We start from the raw sequence: 23,728 nt of genomic DNA, 5'->3' as shown, positions 1-23,728 counted from the left end.
TGTCAAGCTTCGATATGACTGTGAAACTGACTGTGATACACGTGCAGTATTGTTTTTAGTAATTAAAATCATGCTGTTATTAATACATCTTTAAGTGCTCATAAATATGCTCATTTTGAAAGACCCCTTTGCATACCACAGTTTGCAGTGCTTTGTTTTGCAATGAATTGCATCAACTCAGCTTCCTCAGAAATAGCACCCTGTCACAAGGGGGGGAAAGCATTCCATGCTATAAATAAATGCAGCCCATTTAAAAACTTTTTCATTTTATTTTTTCCCATTTGATTGATGCATCCTTTTTTCTAAAAGTAAAAAAAGCCGGTCATATGATATTTTTGATACATGTTATTAGTGTGTTTTTGTATGAGACTCTGATGCTTTATTATTCGTAATTCACAAGATTTCAGTATTACAAAATCTTTTTGTTCCCCATACTTACAAAAAACATGTCTCTTGAACTATTTTGTAGCTTTTAAATATTGGCATGATTTTATTACATTATCAAAAGAAAAATGTAAATATGGACACATTAGATGCTTCAACAACATATAACAAACACACCTAGGGCCCATTAAACAGGGCTTTACTGTATTCATTCTTAAATAATCTGCATTGATTGTTTTACATTACTGGACTCACATTGCATAGGCTGTTATATTGTATACAAACACTATTTGCACATTTACCACTGCGTTGCCTCAGCTCTTCTTTTCACAACACTCTGTAAACGTTTGGGAACTGAGGAGACCAACTGCTGTACTTTTGAAAGTGAATTTTTCAGATTCTTGTTTGTTATAGGATTTCAGAAACTCAACAGCCTGTGCTCTCGGTTATAGTGTTTGTTGTTTTGTAATGTGTCCATTATTTTAATTTTTTTTTTTTTTTTTTATTGGTGACAGACCTGGAATATTTCAGGACCTGGACTTATACTAAAGAGCACAGAGCTGCCTTATTCCATGATGAATGTGGTTTGGCATTGTCCTGCAGAAATAAGCAATAACTTCCCGGAAAAATAATGTTGTCTAGATGGTAGCATGTTGCTCCTAACCTTTATATATCATTTAGTCTTAACAATGCCGACATAATGTGCAAGTCAACCGTTCCATGTGCACTAATGCCATAATAGATGCTGGCTTTTCAACTATGTGTTTATAACAATCCGAACGGTTCCCTTTTTTTTTTTTTAGCCCCGAAGACACACCATCCATGATTTCCAAACAAAAGTTTAAAGTTTGATCTGTTGGACCACAGGACACATTTCCATTTCAGAATAATAATTCTTAAATGATCTTGGGCTCAGGGAAGGCACTAGTGTTTCTAGACCCTATTGGTATATGTTTTTTTCCCTCTCTTTATTTTTTATTTTTTTGCATTTGTGGATGTAGCAGTGAACTATGTGTAAATGGGGTTTGTATTTTATTCTTTCACAGTAATCCCTTGGATAAGGTATGCTGACTTTAAATATAAAGGGCTTAAGCAGCCCTTCTTATTTTTTCTCAAGCAGAATCTGCAGGTTTTTTTGGGCTTAAACATGACAACTGCAGTAAAGCGGAATGTCCCAAGATCTTTGCAAAAGTCTTTACTTTTTCCTAAGGGGTATCCTCAGATTTTTGCTCGGACTGCAATGCTGTCACTTCAGTGGTTGCGCTGGAAATCCTGCGGTGCAAATGGAAACTTTCTGGCAACTCTGGCCTAGAGAGACGCCGTTTGAATTCATCAGTGGTGAAGTAATACATGACTGGATCTAGACAAGAGTTAAAGCTTGCCAGGCACAAGGTTATGGGATGGGCACGTAGGATGGCATTCTTTAACGCACAGCTAATTTTCATGTTTGACTTAGCCAAGAAGTCCAAAGGCAAGGTGATGTTGTATGGCATAAAACAGACCAGGAAGACGCAAGCACAACTCAAGACCATCTTAAGCGCTTTGCGTTTTTCACCAGAATCTTGCAAAATGCAGTTCTTTTCACGCAAGCTTGCAGCAGTTAACCATGTGCAGGTAAGAACTACACCCAGTGGCAGGAGGAATCCTATTAATTCAGCTATTGTTACAAGAGTCACTCCACTAGCCAAGGTCAATGGCATCATGGGCAGCTCAGAGAAGCAAATATCTTTCGAAGTAGGGCTTTGTCTCAGCAAGGGAAATGGCAGACATCCAATACACACAATGAACCATCCTAGTGCAGACCAACACCTGTCCCGCCGCCTTTTTGTTGAACTGTAGCGCAGTGGGCTGATGATGAGCAGGCAGCGTCTCACGCTGATGCACACCAAGAAGTAGATGCTGGCGTACATGTTAACATATTTCAGGTAGAAGCAAAACATGCACATGCCATGACCAAAAGGCCAGGATTTATTCAGGTAGTAGTAAATTCGTAAAGGTAACGAAAGTACTTGCAACAAATCCGCGATGGCCAAGTTGATCATGAAGATTACAGCCTTTTTTGTCTCTTTTATGTACACATGGAAAACCCAGAGTGCCAGAACATTACTGATCAGCCCTGGGACTAGGATTACACTGTAGATGATTGCATAGATGTAATGCTGAAATAGTTTGATTTCATGTATCGTTCCATTTCCACATAGATTTTCATTCATTTTCCTCTCATTTGTCCAGATCTAAGGATTAGTCCTGAAGGTCCGAAGAATGAAGACACTTATTTGTTTATCCTGAGGTCATTCTGAAATAGCTGCTGAGATTATCTTGCAAATCCAAGTGATTATCCACTCGTCTTCCGTGATGAGAAAAGTGTTCCATTATGTTCCATGATATTGTTCCATGAGTCCGTCTTTAATTTTCTAGCATTGAAATGCTTTCACCTTGATGCATCCATTCCTGAAAGACAGCACAGAAGCAATGTGCATTAGAAACAGTGTAACTAAGTAGGTAGGCTCAAGTCTGCTTGGTTGAAATGTATCATGTTCTAAACACAGGATTTGCATCAGTGGTGATCATAAAACAGCTGTTGTGCATACTGTTTAAGTCGAATGAAAGCACTGGTGTAAATGGGTGAATAATTTATTTGTATGTTTTTTGAATATGTTGATGAGGAACTATAAGAATATGCAAATTAGCGAGTGTTAGATATCACTCTCCCACTGAATCACACAGTAACTTCAGTCAGGCAAAAGGAACAGTTCACATTCCTTCAAAAGGAATTTGCATACCCTGAATTAAACATTACCTTAAATTCCCTCTGACACTTGAGGTCTATGAAAAGAGGGAAAAAAAAAATATATATATATACACATCCATACAGTGTGGGCCATTTATATGGATACAAATCCTGTGTTTAGAACATGATACAAAATGGCCAACTTCAAAATGGCCACCATAAGCACCACTCATCTTGAAAAGTTTCCCCCCTCCCATATACTAATGGGCCACAAACAGGAAGTTAATATCACCAAACTTTCCCAATTTATTAAGGTGTATCCATAAAAATAGCCCACCCTGTGAGTGTGTGTGTATATATATGTATGTATATATTATATATATGTTGTTGTATATATGTATATATTGTTCAGCATTAACGGTGCCTTCTCAGATGTGCATGTCACTCATGCCATGTCCACTAATGCACTCCCAAACTATCAGGGGTGCTGGCTTTAGACTGTGCATTTATAATAAGCTGAATAATCCCTCTCCTCTTTAGCTCAGAGGATGCAACATCCATTTCAAAAAAGCTCCAGCCCAAAGAAGGTGGCTGTTTTTCTGGATCCTGTTCTTATATTGGTTTCTCTTTGGATGATTTTAATTGGGATTTGTTGATGCAGCAGTGAATTCTACTCACAGACAGTGGTTTTGGAAGTTTTTATGAGCCCCTGCAGTGATTATTTCTACAGAATCTTTTTTAATTCAGTGCCACTTTATGGCCCAAATACCACAGCAGGCCAGTACTGGTTTTAGGAATTGTCTCTTGCGTATAGAGATGTCTCTGGATTCTTGTCTTCTTAAGCTGAAAAAAGGTTTTCTTGAACTGTTGAACTTTGTGCCCACACAGAGTGGTGAATACCTCCCCATATTTATTTCTGAAAAACTCTGCCTCTCTTCTGTTTTGAAACCTGATCATGTCATTGACCTGTTGCCAATTAACCTAATATTTTGTTGCTCCATCCCAGTTTGGAGCTTGAAACATGTTGTTGGCATCAAATTCAATATAAACATATATTAATTTAAAAAAAAAAAAAACATTCAAATTCTCAGTAACAACATATGAAATATAGTCTTTGCACTATTTTTAATTAAAGTTTTTACATGATTTATATATCATTGTGTTGTAATTATATTTACACTTTGCAAAGCATGCCCTGCTTTTCTGGAAATTGGGTTTGTACACTGTGGTTGCACCCCCACACCATGCTAGAGGCTGATATTTACACCATTCACTGATAACAATCTAGTGTCGAGTGCTACACGAACCTGACAATTCTTTTTCAAAGTTTAGAACAAAGACGTGAGCTACAACCTGTTTTTAAGTCTTTGTTTATACTGCAGTTGCATTTTTTATATTAAATTTGTTGTATATATATATATATATATATATATATATATATATATATATATATATATATAAATTTTATATATAATTGTATATTCTGTCAATTTTTCACCCTAATTTTGCCCCATCCCCACTTTTATGGAGTGCTTCAGGCATCAACTCTAATGTTTATGTTACAAAATAACTAAAGAAGTGTATTGGAAATGTTTTCTTTGTAAATTTGACCATTAAAATTAACAAAAGAGAATTAACAAATCAAAGATTCTTGTTATTGCATTTTAAAAAATATCCCAGCTTTTCCAGAAAGTTTGTACTTGAATAGGCCAAGTGTATGTGGTTAATATGATTGTATTTATATTATCACTAAAATATTTACATGCAGTATTAGTACTTTGTCTTGTACACTGATAACAAACCATAATAAAACAATTATTATTAACTTTATTTTTCAAATTTAAATATAATTAATATTAAAGGAAGAGTGAGTTTACAACTGTCTGTGACCAAAATGGTTGAAAATGCTTCTTTGAATAGTATATATAACCAGTTGCTGCCATAAATACTCACACCATATGTACACCATGACTTATACTCAGGTGGGCTATGTGACTTTCTTCTGCTTGATTTTCCCATTTTCAGGCTTTCCATTTGTCAGTTTGTGGTCTTGAAAAGATAAAATGTTGCATCTCTTTTCCACCAACACTTCACACCTCAGAATATGGGACTTTCCATTTTCACAGCTGTCTGCACCATATTGTTGCACTAGCTTGCACGGCACGTGTAACAGTATGTTCAGCAGTTGTGGTTTTACTGAAAATGTACAGTGTTTTGAAAAACTATTAAAACAGTTAAGACATTAACAAATGGCCAGATGGTGTTATTAAAATTCAAAACATTGTTATATATAACCAGTGTAATATCAGCTATATTACAATGAGAAATAGTTTTATAAGAATATCACACTGTAATGTTACATGTCTAGACATTTTTACATAAAGAATGTGAAATGGTTTGACCACATTGACAGAATTGTACGTCTGTCTTGACTCTAAGCCTCAATACAGTGTATATGTTTATTCAACCTTGCTGTAATAACCAAGCACTATATTTAATTTAGTATTCAAATAATCCCTATATTTTAATTTGCCATGTTTGTTTATGCAGATATATTATGAAAAATATCTCTTTTTCATCTTGTGTGTCTGAAGCCTACTGACTCATATATTTGAATAAAGATAATCCAGTTTTTTCCTGACTGCCTAAGTCTGAAAACATGGGGGAAAATGAGACAGATTGATTTTTTTCACGTCTGGCATTAAATGTGGAGATGTTAGAATTCTGCCCCCTATGAGTATTCCCAGTAACAGTGCATAAATGAGAGTATAAAATGCAGGTTTAGACTGCAGAAACCAAATACAAATTGTGAAAACAAGAAAGGAGAAGGAATACAGCTAAGCAAAAAGGCAAACGAGCTTCTGCACCTTGACTCATTGCTGTGCGCTTCAGCGTGTGTGGTTTTGGGTGTGGTGGGGGGGCATGCCATAAACTGCTAGATTATATACTTTTATAAAGTGTCAGAATTGTTGCAAAAATAAATTCTGTATTGTTTTTGCTTGAATACAGGATAATGTAACCTGCTGCCTCTAAGCAAGTTGCACAATGTTATAATACTCTGTTGCCTCTAAGGCAGAAGCTAAGACTGTGGAATAACACATGATCTGCTGTCTGTGAAGCATGTGGATTCTGCAGCTTCCTCAGAAGCAGCATCTCTGTGTTATACCACTTTGCCTGTGCACATGCTTCACAGGCAGCAGGGTGTGTATTATTCCATTATGTCTTATGCACTGCCTCAGAGGCAGTAAAGCATTGTCAGTCAGCAGGGCATTATTTTATAAAAGTCTGCAGCTCTCTCAGAGGTAGCAAGTTACATTTTCTTCCATTCAAGAAAAACGAAATACTGAGATTTTTGCAAAACCTCCAACCAATTGTGAAACAGAAGAAAAACAGTAACAAAACACTTATTTTGTATAGTTATTCTTTCCAAAGACATTCAGATCAGGGGAAACACAGGGACTCCCTGTGGTAGAGTTTATTGGTTTATGGTGCTTATTTAGTATTAACCAATCATGTTTCTTCCCACCTGTTGGCTGGTAACCAACTATGTTTGTACTTCATTCGATCTGGATGATTTGCGGTAGTGCTATTGTGCATAATAGTTATGGCAATCTGTGTTAACTTGTGGAAAAGGAGTATATTGTTTCACATTTATCTTGTATACAATTCAGCCTTTCCAGGCCAGGAAAAAAAATATCTCATGTATTACCATGGTACCTTGAACACAGGCCTTAAAGGGATTTTCTATTTTCCTCCATTTGTATTATTTCCTGCAGCATACAGTAATCGATAGGTAAAAATGAAACAGCAATAAACACCAACACTAAAGTAATTAATCTACCCAAAATTCAAGCATAAATGAAGAATCCGTATGTATCATGGCATACTTCTAGTAACTAGAAATAGAAAAATAGAAGTTCCTTGTTATACAATGTAATGGACAGCTGCTGTGTTCAACAGATTTAGTAAACTACAAATTGACAAAAAAATAGACATATTTTAAATTGGACAGCAACTATATGTTACTTTATTGAATTATGGATCATGTCGTGCACTACTCCAGAGCAACATATGACGTAGCGAAGCCCTCTAAGACCTAATGTAGAAACACTCTTGCTAACTACTGTCCATCTAACAAAAAACTTTCAACAAGCCACAGCATAGCCACATCCTGTTACTTGAAAAAAACGTTTTAAATTCAGCGTCTATCACATGCTATTTATTCTTCTTGCTATTATTAACCTAGGCTTTTAGTTTAGTTGGATGTTCAGTCTATAACTTCTAGGACCACAGTGTGTGATGGATCATTAGAAAATTCTCAGAATGTAGACATGTCTGTGCATTACGTTAGGAGGTCTCGAGTAAACACAAGATTTAGCTGAAATACAACTACGATTTAGTGGACTAAGGCCACCCTGAAAATGGTTGCATTCATTTGCACTGTTATCACTGAAAGAGGAAAAATGCACAAGCCACAGTTTGCAAAGACATTACAGAGACAGTTGAAGTCCTCCGCTTTTAATCATGACTGCAAATCTCAACAGGATGTAGGAAGTGCTGTGCTGACCATATACATAAATAGAGATGTACATGTCTATGCAAAAGTATTACGCACCTTAGCAAACTCTTAAAATTTTCCCTCCCTAAACTTTAAGTGTTTCTGCCAGTAAAAACTATGTATTTTTGTCATTTATATCAAAATCAATACAAATATAGTGTCGATGTCACACAGATTCAGAGATGTGGACAGTATTGGTTTCCTCCGGTTGTTCCATATTCCTCCCACAGTCCAAAAACAAACATTGATAGGTGCACTGTGTTCCCGCCTTGCGCCCAGTGATTCCGGGTAGGCTCCGGGCCCACCACGACCCTGAACTGGATAAGCAGTTACAGACAGTGAATGCTGTACCAATACTATATTATACTATATTCAGAGCCAGACCGCCCTATACGCTTACTACATGTGTTGCGTAGGGCCCTGCAAATTAACGAAGCCCCCCTCATCTCAAGAGAGTGTTTGTGTATCATCACACGATGAAGAGAAACCATCCTTCAGGAAATGAAAAGAGGAGAAAAAGATTCCATGATGCTGAGCTGTGGGAATAGCAGTGAGGTAAACCTGTGACTGTTCTTCATGAGGTTGGATTGTTAAACTTCCCAAAACACACCAGTACAGTCTAAAATTTGCTTACTATTTCATTGCACCTTTAAAACTGATGTAGTTATGTCCAAGTGCTAAGTTGAGTTCTTCAAAGTTTCAGTTCCAACTTAAATGCTGCCACAATATTCACACAATCAAACCAACACCAGCATATTTGACGTTTTCATTAGACAGTGAAGCAGTTACACGCGCCTGGACAAAACTACCGCATAATTTAAGGTAACGCAAAGCTGCAAGCTGGAGTTTAAAAAGCTACGTTTGCTTCTTTTTATTCTATTCCACCTTAAGGACTGCAGCTGTAACAGAATTCGACAAATGCTGACTTGGATGCTGGAGGGATGATCACAAAGTTAATTGTGTTAAAGTTGTTCATATATTGCTTTTTGAATAAATTCAAACACTAAATTTTTTGTTACACCTCATTTTGTTCTGTAAATGGCTGTTTATTCTTAAGCCAAAAAAGGAGGGAGGGTACTAGTGGAGAGTCAGGTGCAACTGTTAAGAAGTGGTCCCATTTTGGCTCAGAGTTTAGGTACGAGGGCCCCTTATGAACATTTTTTAGGGCCCCAGGAAATTCTGGACCGGCTCTGACTATACAACCCTTGACTCCTTGACTGACCAAGAAATCAGTTGGCGTTTTGGCACCTCTGGTCACACCATTTCATCCATTGCTTGTTTGATCTTGCCAGTCTTTTGCCAGATCTTGCTGTATCTTGTCCTCCCATTGTCATTGAGGCCATCTGAGTGGCTTTTCGCACAACATTTGCATTCTCCTGGTGCCTCCTTGCTTGATGCCTTTCTGAACCAGGATGGGACCCTGTCTTCCTATAGCTGTCTACATGCTGCACTACAACTTCTTGCTCCTTGGGGGACTGCAAACCTGTGCTGTCAAAGGCCTTCTTATAGTGAAAGAACACAACGCATAAAAGAAGCTTTTGCTTTCTTGCTCACTCTAGTAGCAGTGTTAGAGTGAATATGTGATCTAAAAACTGCAGTTGTAAAGTCTCTTCTAAAAAAATTAAATGTTGAATCATCTCAGATAAGTAACTGCAGACCAATTTCTAATTTACCAATCATTGGCAAAATCATTCAGAAAATGTTTTCAAGCAATTCACTAGCTTCCCTCAGGTGAAAACATGGAGAAGCAGTGTTCAGCTACTATGCTATCATTTTAATGTTCATTCATTCATTATCTGTAAGTGCTTATCCAGTTCAGGGTCGCGGTGGGTCCAGAGCCAACCTGGAATCATTGGAGGGGGCGGCAGTCCTTCACAGGGTAACACACACACTCACACCTACGGACACTTTTGAGTCAACAATCTACCTACCAACGTGTGTTTTTGGACTGTGGGAGGAAACCGGAGCACCCGGAGGAAACCCATGCGGACACGAGGAGAACACACCACCGTGCCACCCATCATTTTAATAGTTAAAATAATTTAAATCATGTTTTCTTTTACTCCTTTTATGCATTTTCTTTTATTGCACTACTGCAATTGTTGTAAATGACGCTTATGTTTCTTATTCTTTGAATTGCACTTGTATGAAAGGTGCTCTATAAATAATCCTTATCAAGATAGCAGTTGAATCTTCCAGAGAGGATTTTCCAGAGCTTGTCTCAGCCTGACTGCAGCATTTCAGATACCTGCATGTTTTCCAGATACCTTCACAAACGTTGTTTAGGTTTTTTTTATATGCACTGCTACAGGCTTATGCTACATGTTAGTGACCACAAGATGTGGATGATTTGGAACTGCAGTTTGTTTGTTTAGGCTCCTCGCTGTATGGTTCCCTGTGCATGTAAGCGTGAGAAAAATAATGTTGGTCATGAGAAAGTTTTCAAAGCAGTGTTCTCTGTATCATGATAGGTATACTCTAGAGATTCTGTGAAATGATGCAGTGACCAGGGGTGTAAGCGACGGCTGTAGGTTTTCACAGTTTTTTCACCTTGGCAGGATGTGGGGCAAAATAAGAAATGATAAAACGTACAACAGCAACTTATTCATTGCAAATGTATTCAACACCAGACCCTATATCAACCCCAGGAGAAAAAGAGATTAACAAATTAAACCTAAGCTGTTGGTGTTAAGAGCTTAAAGCCTAGTACTTGCTTCCAATGAGGCATTAAACCAGACACTTCTTTTCTAACTTCTGCTAACAACATATTATTTAAGTTCAACGCACTGGCCTTACTGACTAGTGTGGTGTTTATTGATGGGAAGAGGGAAGACCATCCTATTCATCCAGAGAGAGCAGGTATACTGTCTTGTACTCCTGTGTGCAGATGACTATAGCATGTTTAACATAAAGTCATACATTTGTTAGATCCATTTTAAAAAATGACATTCATTCTATAAGATTCTGGATGCATCTTATACATACAGAGATGCTATTTAATATTGTGTAGATACGGGATATGCGTTTACATTCCATGTCATTTTTAATGATTCACCTTTATTTCACAATAGTGGACAGTCTTACAATTGGCATACTGTGCTTAATAATAGCTTAAACACTGTTTCAGACAAGGACTTAAAGACCAATTTGGGATACATCAATTATTGATGCTTATGTCTTTAATTACCTGACGTACCCTATAAACAAATTTGGCTGAAAGAAATTATGCAATTATCCATTATATGAGAAGTGGGTCTTTTCGAGTGTTATTTCTGGATATCAAAGCTTTACGCTAATTATTACAGGAAATTATTCATGTCTCCAAATATTCTGGTCTTCCACATGAGTAATGTATAAGAGAACAGCATGGTACATATATCTGTGATGAAGAATTCACTGCTAAAAGGGCATTGTTCTGTCACCACAGTGTCTAAAGGCAGAAACAACAGACAAACAAGACCAACCATTGCAGAGGAGGATGTTGTGTGAACGCAGGAGAACTGGTTCAAGGTTCATTTTAATTATAAGTGCAAGGTTGTTTAAGTTAGGTCTAATGGAAAACCTCCTTCAGCATGACGTGTCTCTTTTATTGTTGTTGTTCTTGGTGGTGGTGTTTATTTAATTATTATGTTTGTGTGTTTCCTTAAAACTGTAGACAAGAATTAATGAAATCACTGGCACAGAATCTGATCTGAACCCAATTGAGAATCTCTGAAGGGTCATAAATGGTGATAAATACATTGTATTCCACTGCCCACCATGACATTGAACCAGATAAAGCAATCAAAGATGAATTAACAAATAAATGCTGTAAAAATGATTAAATACACCACAATTACATGCTGTCTATTCATGTTAGGGTTATTTTAAACTGAAATGAGCTGTGGATTTGAAATTTAGGAAAATGCAGTTCTACTCTAATTCTGTATTGTAGATAGCTTATTTTTATTTCATTGTTTATTTTTTACAGTGGTTTACATTTTCCGCTGTTCTGGGATGGCTTTACAAGAGATTACTGAACATTACTGTGAAGATCTGATGACATTCAGTCACAAGAACATTAGTTCCAGGATTAATGGGTAGTGACGGGGCTAACAACCCTTTGTAAATATATTTGGTTTTTTATACAGGGTTTTTACATTGATAGAGAATGTGCTATAGCACCTTTTAGAAAGGGTTTCTGTATGGCAACAAAAACAGATTTCTCTATTGTGACAAGCTTGAAACTGTAGCTATAGAAGAACCCTTTTTGGTGCAATACAGAACCCTTAGCACAGTTTCCATTAATATGAAGAAGGCTTTCACAATGCAAAGAATCCTTACATCATGCAAAGGGCTTTTTAAGTGTTCATGGTTCTATATAGAACAGTTTATTTGCTTTAGTACCCTTGACGAATGGTCATTTTTAAGTGTGTAATCCTTCAACTAACCTTATCTATAGTGCATTTCATCCATAGCGAGTTCTGAAAGGCTATTTACATTTGTACATAGTTATGGAACTCCTGTTACACTCTAGTTCAGCCACGTCATTGCCAAAGAGGTTTGGGTTTTATTTAGCATTACTGTATATCCATTCTTTATCTCATCAGTTTGTTTACGTTTAAAGTGGTTTAAAACAGTTCCAGGATGGAAGGTTTATCTTTGTTACGTGTTTTTAAAGGGGACATATTATACCTCTTTTTAAACAAGTTAGAACGGGTCTATGGGGTATACAAAACACGTTTATGGAGTTCTTTGCACAAAATCACTCTCAGATTTCACCAGCTCTATTCTTGCCAGTTTCCGTCCCTTTCAGAATGAGCCATTTAAGGGCTCTGTCACTTTTATGCAAATAAGCTGTTGCTGGCCAAGCCCCACTCATCCCATGTTTGCACAGGTGAGGGGTGGTGCCAGGGAGGTTTTATGCAAATATCCTTATTGTGACGTCACAATAAGGGAGCCATCCAAAAGGTTTCTAGAAGCATATGATTCCCGACATCAGACTCTTTCAACTGACAGAAAATTGATGGATTATTTATTTTTGTTTTCACACTTGTTTATAGGAGCATTAGAGACCCAAGTGGAAATACTAAAGAATGCATGAAGTGAGTTTTGCCTGATATGTCCCCTTTAAAATATAGATCATTCACTCGCCTGCCACTACAGTATATACATATTTATAATTAGCACTTTGTTTTCAGATCAGACACAAAGGCAGAGGCCTAATGCAGAGGCCTATTGTGGTTTTAAAAACCTTTGTCTTTAATAAATTTAGGATGATGAACAAGCATTTAATTTTCATGGGATTTTTTCAGATATACTGTACTGTGTATAAGTCCAGAAACCAGGTTTCTTTTATTAAATTTTGATCAGTTCGCAGCTGTTTTGATTGTGAGAATTCAACCAAGACTGACAATTTGGTGGTGTGCATATGTAGACTAAGCCAAAACAATTGCTTTGTATTTTCTTGTGCTTAGCGCAGTTCATCTTAAACACTACCCAGGCCTTCAGTCAATAACTTACATAGAGAGCAGTGACAATGATTTTGTTGTGGTGTGTTATTGTGTGTTGTGCTGATACAAGTGGATCAGACACAGCAGTGACACTGGAATTGTTAAACACCTCAGTTTCCACCAAATCAAAATATTTAGCCAACATCGACTTATGACAATTGATAAAGGGCTAGAGGACGACCAACACAAACTGTGCAGCAACAGATGAGCTACTGTCTCTGACTTTACATTTACAAGGTGGACCAACAAGGTCTAACAGACCATGAATGGGCACAGTATTTAAAAACTCCAGCAGCACTGCTGTGTCTGATCCACTCATACAGGCACAACACACACTAACACACCACCACGTTAGTGCCACTGCAGCACTGAGAATGACCCACCAGCCAATCATCCCTGATTTTTGGTGTTCCTGTGGGAGTCCTGACCATTGAAAAGGGGTATACAAAGTATTCATGGCCACATATGGACTGTTCAGTGTATGTGTGACTCACAGCAAAAATGTGTAGTGTAACAGAAGTCACTGACTGTGTTAGGGCTCTCTATGACTTTCTAGCCAACACAAAAGCAGACACTCCAGAGATAAGGCTTTACTTCACTGGTCCTTATCATGGAATTTCTTAACTTCACCCCTGCTGCTTGTGTTCAGCTTGTCACTCCCTCCAGCAATTGCTCAGTTTCTTTCCCTCTTTCTTTCCTTCTGTTATGTTGCATTGTGTTTATCACGTTCCATCTCATTCTACTGGCCTTTAATCCAGAGGTGATGTTTGATTTAGGCGACAGAGTCGAGCTCTCTGGCGCTTTGGGAGAGGAGAGGGCTTTGGGAGATGGCCGTAAGACCTCTTTCTGATGGAGCAGACCCTTGAGGATTTCAGATATCCGTGTGGACCTTATATAGGGGAAAGGGGAGCCACTGAGGATGTTCAGAATGGGCTCTAAGGAGATGAGCTGCTGAAATCCAGCAAAAATAATGTAATCTTCTTTTGGTTGGATCTTTCCCCCCTTGACCCAAAAGGTCAGCCCAATGAAGCAACGAGACTGCAAGATAGTTCTCAGAAGTGAACTGCTCCCTCCCCTACATCTCGGAACGGCAGCGCTCTGAACCGTAGCTTTGCTGAATACGCTCCCCCGCATTTGACATGTGAGCATGGCGCCTAATTGGTTTGATTGAGAGTGTCTGTGGGAACTCCCTTTGTTGAATGTGTCACTTTTAGTTTGGGGACTCTGACATATGAACTAAACAGATGAATCATCGCCCTTTCCGTTTGCTCTCCACTCGCTTGATGTTAAATTGTGCCGATTGGTTTGTGATTGTGTGGGTTTTTTTTTTTTTTTGGTTGCAGATCGGGTAACCAGTTGAGTAGTTTCCAAGATCATGTGATAAGCTATAAGAGTAGGATTGGAAATTCACCCCAGCTCTGTAAAAACTGAGTCACCTCATGTAACCATGCTACAAGACTTATTTATGGGTTTATGGGTTTAACAAAACTTCTTTGTTGCTTTGTTGTTGTAGTGTGATTTTTAAGAATGTCTCTTCAGGCCTCTTCAATGAATCCATCACTTACGCCTGTGTGTCACTCAGTTTATGTTGCTGATGTTTATATGCTGATAAGTCTATCAGGTTATCACATTCTAGGCTAAAAATATACTACTGTTGCCCCAATTCTTTAACCATGGCCCAGAAGAAGGGAGGGAGAGGGGTTTTCCTTTTAACTTATCAAAGGAGCAATGAGGTTGTTGCCCCTACACACACACACACACACACACACATCTTCCCTGTTTCCTGGACAACAGCAGCATACAGGCCCCATTATCCCCCCGCAGTACCTCACTCTGTTCAGCAGTGCTGAAATATTTAGAATTCCTCCATTTTTTGGTACAAATCTCAGCCTAGACCCTCTCCATTGTCCTTCACAACCAAACGTGTCAGTTTTAACAACTGTTTAAAAATGAAAAACAGATGAAAAGATGAAAGAAAGATCATATCTTACCTTATGTATGTTGTCAACATGAACATGTAACACTCCTTTCTTATTGGTTGGAAATAAAATGAAGATAGAGGTGACATAAACCCATGTGATCTCCAACAGAACTGTCAGTGCTGGATGACTGTGACAGCCAAGACCGTCCTTGCCTTCCTCCTTCACTTTTCGAAGTCCTCTCACTTTGTGCCTCCTTTCCACCAGCCGTTTTCTGACTTAGCTTACTTTTTCATCAGCCCCCACTTTTGTCCGCTATATTTTTCTCCACTTTCTTTTGCTCCCTGTTATCTCAGACTCTCTCGTTTATCACTTCTGATTGTTTCCTCTCCCCTTGTGTGGGGGCGTGTACCAAGAGACATGACGCTCGCTCAAACTCTCCTACTTCTGCTATTTTTTGGTCTCCGCTGCTTCCGTAGCTGATAGACACAAATGGGCATTTGTGGCCATTTGGTAAATGCTTGAGAACAGTCTAACACAAAGATACTAATAACTAGTCCTATCTCAGTTTAGATCTGTGACTAAGTGTCATTAATCTGGGCTCCCAGTCAGGATAAGCATACTCCAGAGAGCAGCAAATAGTGTGAATAGTTGGATTTGCATAAAGCAGTGGTATGTGTTTCCTGTTTCCTGTTGCATTATTTTTGTTTTGTTTGTTTGTTTCCCTTTTTAATGCTGTATGACTGATACTACATACAACACTGTACGTCCTGAAGTTCGAGGATTTTAGAACGCCGCTTATAACCATGAAATTAGCTATTTTAAAATACATCTACTGTACATTCATGTTCCAATATGCTTTTATACTGATTTTAGAAAGAAGGAAATATAAAAGGAGCAGTGAACCTGCAGTTTCTGCAGCATGGTCCAGTACTTTTGTTTTAATGATTTGTAGAGGTGCAGCTGACCTGCCCAAAGCTCTTCTGGTTGAATATTACTAAATCCTCTCAGAAGTGTTCAAACATCTGTTCTAAAGACGTCCTGGAAACTTAGAAGTTGATACTATTCATAAAGAAAGACTAGCTATCTTTTAACACACTCTTGGCCATATACTCACATGATTTATTTTTATTATATTTATTTCACAGGATCTAAAACTGAGAAGTGTAAAAGTCTAGACCAAAACTATAGATATTATGTTATTATGTCACTGCTTGAAGTCAATCAAAGCTACAACTCATATCAACCTATCAAACATGCACTGATCAGCCATAACATTATGACCACCTCCCTGTTTCTACTCTCACTGTCCATTCTCTGAGCTCCACTGACCATACAGGAGCACTTATAATTACAGACTGTAGTAACAGTCTGGGACTGGCACAGGACCACAGAGCATTTGGTTGGTGGATGATTCTCAGCGCTGCAGTGACACTAACTAACTGGTGATGTGCGTTGTGCTGGAGCAAATGGATCAGACACAGCAGCGCTGCTGGGGTTTTTAAATACTGCGTCCACTTACTGTCCACTGTTAGACATGCCTACCTCATTGGTCCACCTTGTAGATGTACGGAGCCCCTAAAGTCTCATGGTGGAAAAATATTATTTAGAGACTTTGTTCCCTCAACTTAGTAATTCATCCCCTCAATTTATTAATTCGTTCCCTCAATTTAAACAGACATTACACAGGCTAGCAAAGCCTAGCCTACAAAATAAAGGTACAATACTTTTAATAAACAGATACAAGATGAGGGTGACATATGAAAGCTGGAATTGTCCTTTTTCCTTGGGAGTAGTGTAATTTATGTGAATATTAATTACAAACATACATTGCATGGATTGTGTTATGGACATGGCAAATTGGCCAATATTATGTTCTGACCAGCAATAATGGACTCACTAGGTCTGTAACTGTGTCCTTTTTCGGGGTCACAAATCCGCGAAATATCATATTATCACGCAATGCCCCCATTACGTTGAATGAGGTGTCAAATTAAATCTTGTGGACGATATGAGGTATTGTCTAATCTCATTTTCCTTGGTTGAGGCTTAATCCTGTCCACAAAAACCCCGTTACGCTTTTTTTCACTTTTTATGTGGTTATCGGTAAATAAAGACATAACAGGTCAATTGGATTTTACTGAATAATTTGCTTGAGAATGAGATGTGATTTTGGCCACGCCTATGTGCTGCACAACAGGAGCCCACTATCCCACCTCCTGCTGAATGTGCCTAACTGAACTCGCTCAGTTAAAAACAAAATGGAGTCCCATCAGATTCACTCCCTCCTCGACCTGAACTTTTAGTGTTTTAGTCTATGAAAAGTGGTTGTCATGTATAAAAAAAGTAATGGACAGGAGAGATCAAACGTGTGTCCCTGCATAGCCTGTGTCATGTCTGTAAATTGAGTGAACAAATTACTAAATTGAGTGAACGAATTACTAAATTGAGTGAACGAATTAAGTCTCAGGCAGCACGGTGGCACAGCAGGTAGTGTCGCAGTCACACAGATCCAGGGACCTGGAGTTTGTGGGTTCGAGTCCAGCTCCGGGTGACTGTCTGTGAGGAGTTGGTGTGTTCTCCCCGTGTCCGCGTGGGTTTCTTCCGGGTGCTCCGGTTTCCTACCACAGTCCAAAAACACACGTTGGTAGGTGGATTAGCGACTCAAAAGTGTCCGTGTGAGTGAATGTGTGAGTGTGTGTCGCACTGCAAAGGACCAGCGGCCTGTCGAGGTTGGGTTCCTGCCAGTGATTCTGGGTAGGCTCCGGACCCACCGCAACCCTAAGTGGTTTCAGACAATGAATGAATAAAGAACCATTTTTGCAAATATATTTAAAAGGGGTAAAGGATGGCATCTATTAAAGTTGCCTTTGTAGCACCTTCATTTTTGAGAGTATTCCATGTAACTTCACAATAATTTGTACCTGAATAAACAAGTGAATGTGTATTTTACAGCGATACTACCATACGGTATGACAGAACTCCTATTATTCCTATGGCACTTATATACAAATCCTATTATTACAGAACTGATTACTGAAATCCTTTTCCACCGAAATAACATTATTTGGGCCTATAAGAACCTTGGTGATTTTCAGCGAACCCGCCCGCGTTTGCACCAGTTTTAGTGGTAGCCTTGCGCCCAATGATTCCAGGTAGGCTCTGGACCCACCGCGACCCTAAACTGAATAAGCGCTTACAGATAATGAATGAATGAATTAAGTCTCTAAATAGTATTTTTCCACCCTGAGACTTTAGGGGCTCCGTATAGATGTAAAGTCAAAGAGAGTAGCTCATCTGTTGGACTTGTAGGGGTCCTGACTATTGAAGAACAGGGCGAAAAAGGGCAAACAATATATTCAGAGCAACAGATGGACTCCAGTAGAACTACAAAGAGCTCGTCTATTGCAGTGGAGCTGAGAGAATGGATGAGTTTAGACACAAGTAGGGGGTTATAATGTTATGGTGGATTGGTGTATGTACTTCATAATTACTGTATAATTCTCACATTCTTTTTTTTTTGGTAAATATCTTTCACACCATATATGGTAAGGACTGGTTATGAAAGTAAACTGTAATAAACTCTAATCCTGAGTACACACATATTAATACACTCTCTGTATGAGAAGATAACTGCCTATACCTGCACAGAAATAACACTGCATTTACAATATGAATTTGTGGTGATGTTTAAACTGGAGTGTGGTGAGTACGGGTGAAAAAGTGGTTCTACGACCTTCTATCTATTCCCCTCAGCTCCCCCTACTGCAGGTTTCTGTCGCGTTAGCAACTTAGCCCCGCCCCTCTTCTAATTGGACTAATCCAACTCTGGCTACAGGGCAACTGCAGGAGGACATTCATACTCAGTGATACTACAGTTGACAGATATTAAATACACATCTTACTCCTACTTCACCGGTGAATATTTACATATGTATATAGTTGTTTTTACTTGTTTACTTTTTCTGTTTTGCAGGTTCCCGTATCCAGCTCTCTCCCCCCTCTCTATACTTCACCTTGGGCCATTCGGCTCAACAGACAGCCCGTAACTTCCGGGAACTTGACGAAAGACACAATAATACAAACGTAAGTTCGTTAATGTAAGTCTAACCGTCTTGGTGATAGGGCAGACTCACTGACGTCATCACAGAATTCCATAATAGTATTTACCTAATGCATACTGCACATTATAACATACCGTTTATGTAATGTGTTCATGACGTACACTGAACTCAAAGTTTTACCTATGTTTACTCCACACTGTTGTATGTAATGAATTTACATTTTTGTTTACATTCTTTTGCATTTTTTTATCAAATTTTATTTTATATTCTATGAACCTTGCACACGTAATATATACATTTATTATATATTGTAACCGTAATGGATTCAAGTCTTGGCAGAAAAACGCACAGAATCTCATTATTTTTTAACAATGACAAAAGGTCTATTTGTCCATCCATCCATCTAGGGCTTTTTCAGTGGGAATTCTTTGTGGTATTGAGTATTATTCCAAACAGCACTTATAGTTTCAGCTTCACAAAATATAACCATTATTTTGGCCACTAGATGCCACTACAGGCCTTCTGGGTCAACGTGTTTCTTTGTTGCCAAATGATGTCGTTTATTTTATCTTACATCTGCTGATACATAGCTGTGATCGAGGTGTAAATAATCATCATTTGGGATTTTTTTTTACATTTTTATTTTGTTTGTTTGTTTTTGCAAATCTGATATGATTGTCTTGGAAGATTTATTTTTATAGATTTGTTATTTGGAGGGCTCACACTAAACTGGTAATTTGCAGATTACACCCATAAAAACGATTTAAGACAAAGGACATATTTAGAATTGAAACAAGTAAAATTATCATTTTAATTCTGAAATTTGTCAATGTCTGATTACATGGATCTGTTATTCTCTTTGAAATAAAACTCATTTTATATGATGGCTTAAGGAAAAATATTAACCCTTAGAGCCCTGGGAGGTTGCCCATAACTCAACCTTGTATGTAAGACCCCTTGCCATTTTTATACTGCAGTCCTAAAGACTAAAGACTGTTTAATTTTTAAAAATTACCTGAAGGAATACCTTTATTATTTGTTTGTTTGTTTAATAAATACATATCTAGACTAGCTTTCTATGTCAACCTTGGTATCTTTTGAAAATGTCTGTGTGATATATTTTGCATATATAGGAAAGGTGGGGTGGACTTCTGAAAATGTATTATGTCATATCAGAATCACACTTATTGTTCATTCTCTCTGCTCCACTGATCGTTCAAGACATTTTGTAGTTCTACAGTTTCCAACTGTTTACTCACTTTCACCCTTTTGTTCAGTGGTCAGGAAACCCACAGGATCATCTGTTGCTAAAACAGTACTGTGTGTGGGTATACACACACACACAAACACACACAAGCACACACAGAGTACTGTTTTAGGCACCAGATATTATGAGATTTAAAAAGCTATTTATCTGAGCAGTAAGTGTTTATTTACTAAAAAATACAAATAACGCCCAACATTTAGAATAAAATCATATAACATTATTTCAGTGAGTGTGATATTCTGTGTGTGAATGTGTTGGTTTAACTTTTTCCAAATCTCTTCTTGTGGAAGTGAATATTATTTGAGGTTATCATTCAATACCTAGTTTTAGCGGTTAATAAATAATGATTTTAAATAATGTGCTGCTAAGAAATAAAGACGATTTTTCAAATAAATGCATAAATGACCACAAAAAATGAATAGTGTTTAAGCACACAGATTTACAGAGAATGGTTTTGATCTAGTTTTGGAATCAAAGCCCTAAATCCCTAAAAGGAGTATCAAGGAAAGTGCTGAATACAATTGCCCTACAGTTTATGTTTAAAAAAGGAGTTATTATTAGCGTTTTAAAAACAGATGTTGAAGAAAAGGAATGAAAGGGTCAGAATGTATTGTGGTGTCTCTGGTGGTCAATAATTCACTGAATGTGCACAACAGGAATTACTCTGTTGACCTATGAAGTCTTCTCTATTCTTGAATTTAAAACTTATTGTTGGATAAGCCTTCAGAAGATAATCTCCAGTGGGCTCGCTCTGACAATGCACAATAGAAATTATGATAGTCAGTGTTACAGTGCAGCCAAAATGACACCAATCCCAGTACACTAAAATGCAGCAGAGGAGATAGAATTAGTATCTTGCAGTCAGTGCTTTGAAGCTTCTTCTGTGTATATGGAATCTTGCATACAGAAATATATCTCAAAACCCAGATTTTGAGAAAATGTATTCCAAAATCAAGGGCATTATTTGTGGGAAGTCTTGATACTTGATGTTAAAATCTATGAGTGGATTGCAGTTAGACACAACAGCATTGGTTGTCATGTTCCTATGTTCGATTAATATTTTTAGATCACAAATACCACTAGAACTCAGCTTAATGGTATTCAATACAGCTTTATCACTCCAGAAAACAAAGCTGTGCTTCTTTTAACCCCTCTTGCCCATGCTTGACAAGTTGAAATTAATCACATGTACAACAAGCCAACAGCATCCGGTTTCATTTTTCATTTTTCTGTGAAACTTCTACAAGCTGTGTGTGCACAGCAATGGGTGCACCCCAAATCTATTAAAGATCACTACTTATTAGGGGTGGCTAGAGAACATCAGAGATTTTGTGTAAGGGTCCGCAGCCCTATTTCTAGATGCTGGTTTAATCTGCCGTGTTTTAGCAGCTGCTCTTCTGGTGATCCGCCCATTTCTAATAGTGTTTTAAGCAGTGGTTCGCTTTGTGGTTAGGCCATGTCTCCTGTCATTGCTCAAATACTCAAACTAAGCCTCAAGCCTCTTTAAGATTTCTGTATAGCATGTAAAATTATCCATATATTGGTTGACATTTTTAGTCTAAATTTAGTATTCTGGGGGTTTCACTGAGGTTTAATGAAAATCTGCTACTCCTCTCACACACATCATACGGCTTGCATGGTGCTGTCCTACTAGTGCATACTATTAGTCAGGGCAACAGCTAGTTTGTAACCCTTTTCCACATGAATACATGGGGTCTGAATGAAATGTTTGTGTTTCTTGTGACAAGAATCAAACAAGCACAGCACCACCACCACCCACACCCTGGCATAGTAAGCCCTGTTTCAGTGCATGTTCCTTTAAATGAGAACGAATGAGCCACAGTTCAGTTCAGTGCGAGAGCCCAGGAGTGAGGAGCAAGGAGCAGAAGCTCTTGATTTGAGTCATTTCCCTGTTTTTCTTTCTTCTCTCTTTAAAGTATTTTCTAAAATATAAACCATTCTCTTCTTTGTGCTGGTTGTGTTGGTTTTGCAGCATTTACCCTTGTCTTTGTGCTCCCACTTTAACATAGCTAATGACTCAGACAAGGAGGTGGGACAATACTAAAATGCCTGCACCACAGTATTAGAATGACTTATTTTATCCCATGTCTTCTGAATTTGGCAGGCCTCAAAAACTGACTGGACAGTCTTGTTTCACAGTCTGTGAGTTGGTAGGGTTCAGATGCCCAAATGAATATGCGGAGATATTGAAAAAGTGATATATTCCATAATATGTTCACTTTAAAGGTGATGGACAAGATTCAGATTTAAACAGATATGGCTAGTTTTGTTGTCATTATAAAACAATTCTGAGTACCTGAAACTGAATGAGTATTTTAAGTTCTTTGTGTATATAAACATTTCAGCACCATTTTTCGTTCTCCTCTGGGTTAGTTGTAATAAACCACATTCACTTGTGACATTTCAATATAGAGCAAAGGACACGTCTCAAAATGTCATGTCACTCAAGGCAAGGTGTCATTCAGGCCTCTGCAAACCACAACGGCACGAGTGTTTTCTGCTTAGTTTTCATTAGAGTTGTTTTTCTGAAAACGGTATATCTACAGCTGTGTGCAAACGTTTGTGTACTCTTGGTCAAATGCAAGGTTTTGTGATTTTCAGAGTGAGCATTAGCACGCATTGTCTTTTACAAAAACACACATATAAACATTTGGGTGCATATCTACTGTTTATTTGATGAATGTTATAGTGCTGAGAAAATCAACTTTAAAATGTAGCCAATGCTAAGGCTACAGTACGTTTCGTTACATGTTTTGCATCAGAAGTGACATTAATAAATGTACTGCCTGTTGAAGAGGTGAAATAATTTATAAATGAATGAGTGAGTAAAATAACATCATCTTATCTTCTTCATACAACTGTCACAGTTTTAAGTTTAACCTGTAGAAATAGTATATGGATCTCCTCTGAGGGGTGGAGATTTGAGTTGGGATGAAGTTTTGTGTGACTACTGTTTTCACATGGAATTTCCTAGCAGATAAAAAGTATGAATGTCTGTGTATACACACTGTGGTTAGTGTATGTTAGTAATGTCAGTTTAACTGCCACCTTTAGGTCCTGGCACATATCCATCTGCCACTTCCTCCTAGTTTAGCAGCTGCTTCTCTTGCATTATTGTTTACCTTTTACACACCAGACGTTTCTAGGGTGACAGCTGCACTCGTACTTGAAGTCTCCATAACAGGACACAATTTAATACGGTGTAAAATGAGAGACCAGGGACTTTTGGTAACATATTATCTGAAGTATCCCTACAAAGGGACTTTATAATGTTACCATTAGCAGGATGACA

At 38.0% G+C, this 23,728-nt stretch overlaps 1 protein-coding gene across 1 annotated transcript; it reads right to left on the bottom strand.

The window, feature by feature from the left end:
- Window positions 1–281: 281 nt before the first annotated feature.
- Window positions 282–15,465, bottom strand: gpr174 (G protein-coupled receptor 174). The gene is made up of 2 exons (XM_066649700.1): window positions 15,157–15,465; window positions 282–2,835 (listed from the first exon to the last, which is right to left on the bottom strand). Exon 2 carries the CDS (start codon window positions 2,595–2,597, stop codon window positions 1,590–1,592), a length of 1,008 nt encoding a protein of 335 aa, XP_066505797.1. The 5' UTR covers window positions 2,598–2,835; window positions 15,157–15,465; the 3' UTR covers window positions 282–1,589.
- Between the last annotated feature and the right edge of the window lie 8,263 nt (window positions 15,466–23,728).

The sequence above is a fragment of the Hoplias malabaricus genome, chromosome 17 (assembly GCF_029633855.1).
Source record: "Hoplias malabaricus isolate fHopMal1 chromosome 17, fHopMal1.hap1, whole genome shotgun sequence".
Classification (NCBI taxonomy): domain Eukaryota; kingdom Metazoa; phylum Chordata; class Actinopteri; order Characiformes; family Erythrinidae; genus Hoplias; species Hoplias malabaricus.
Note: the sequence above shows the minus strand (reverse complement) of the source record. Positions and strands in the feature narration are given on the sequence as shown.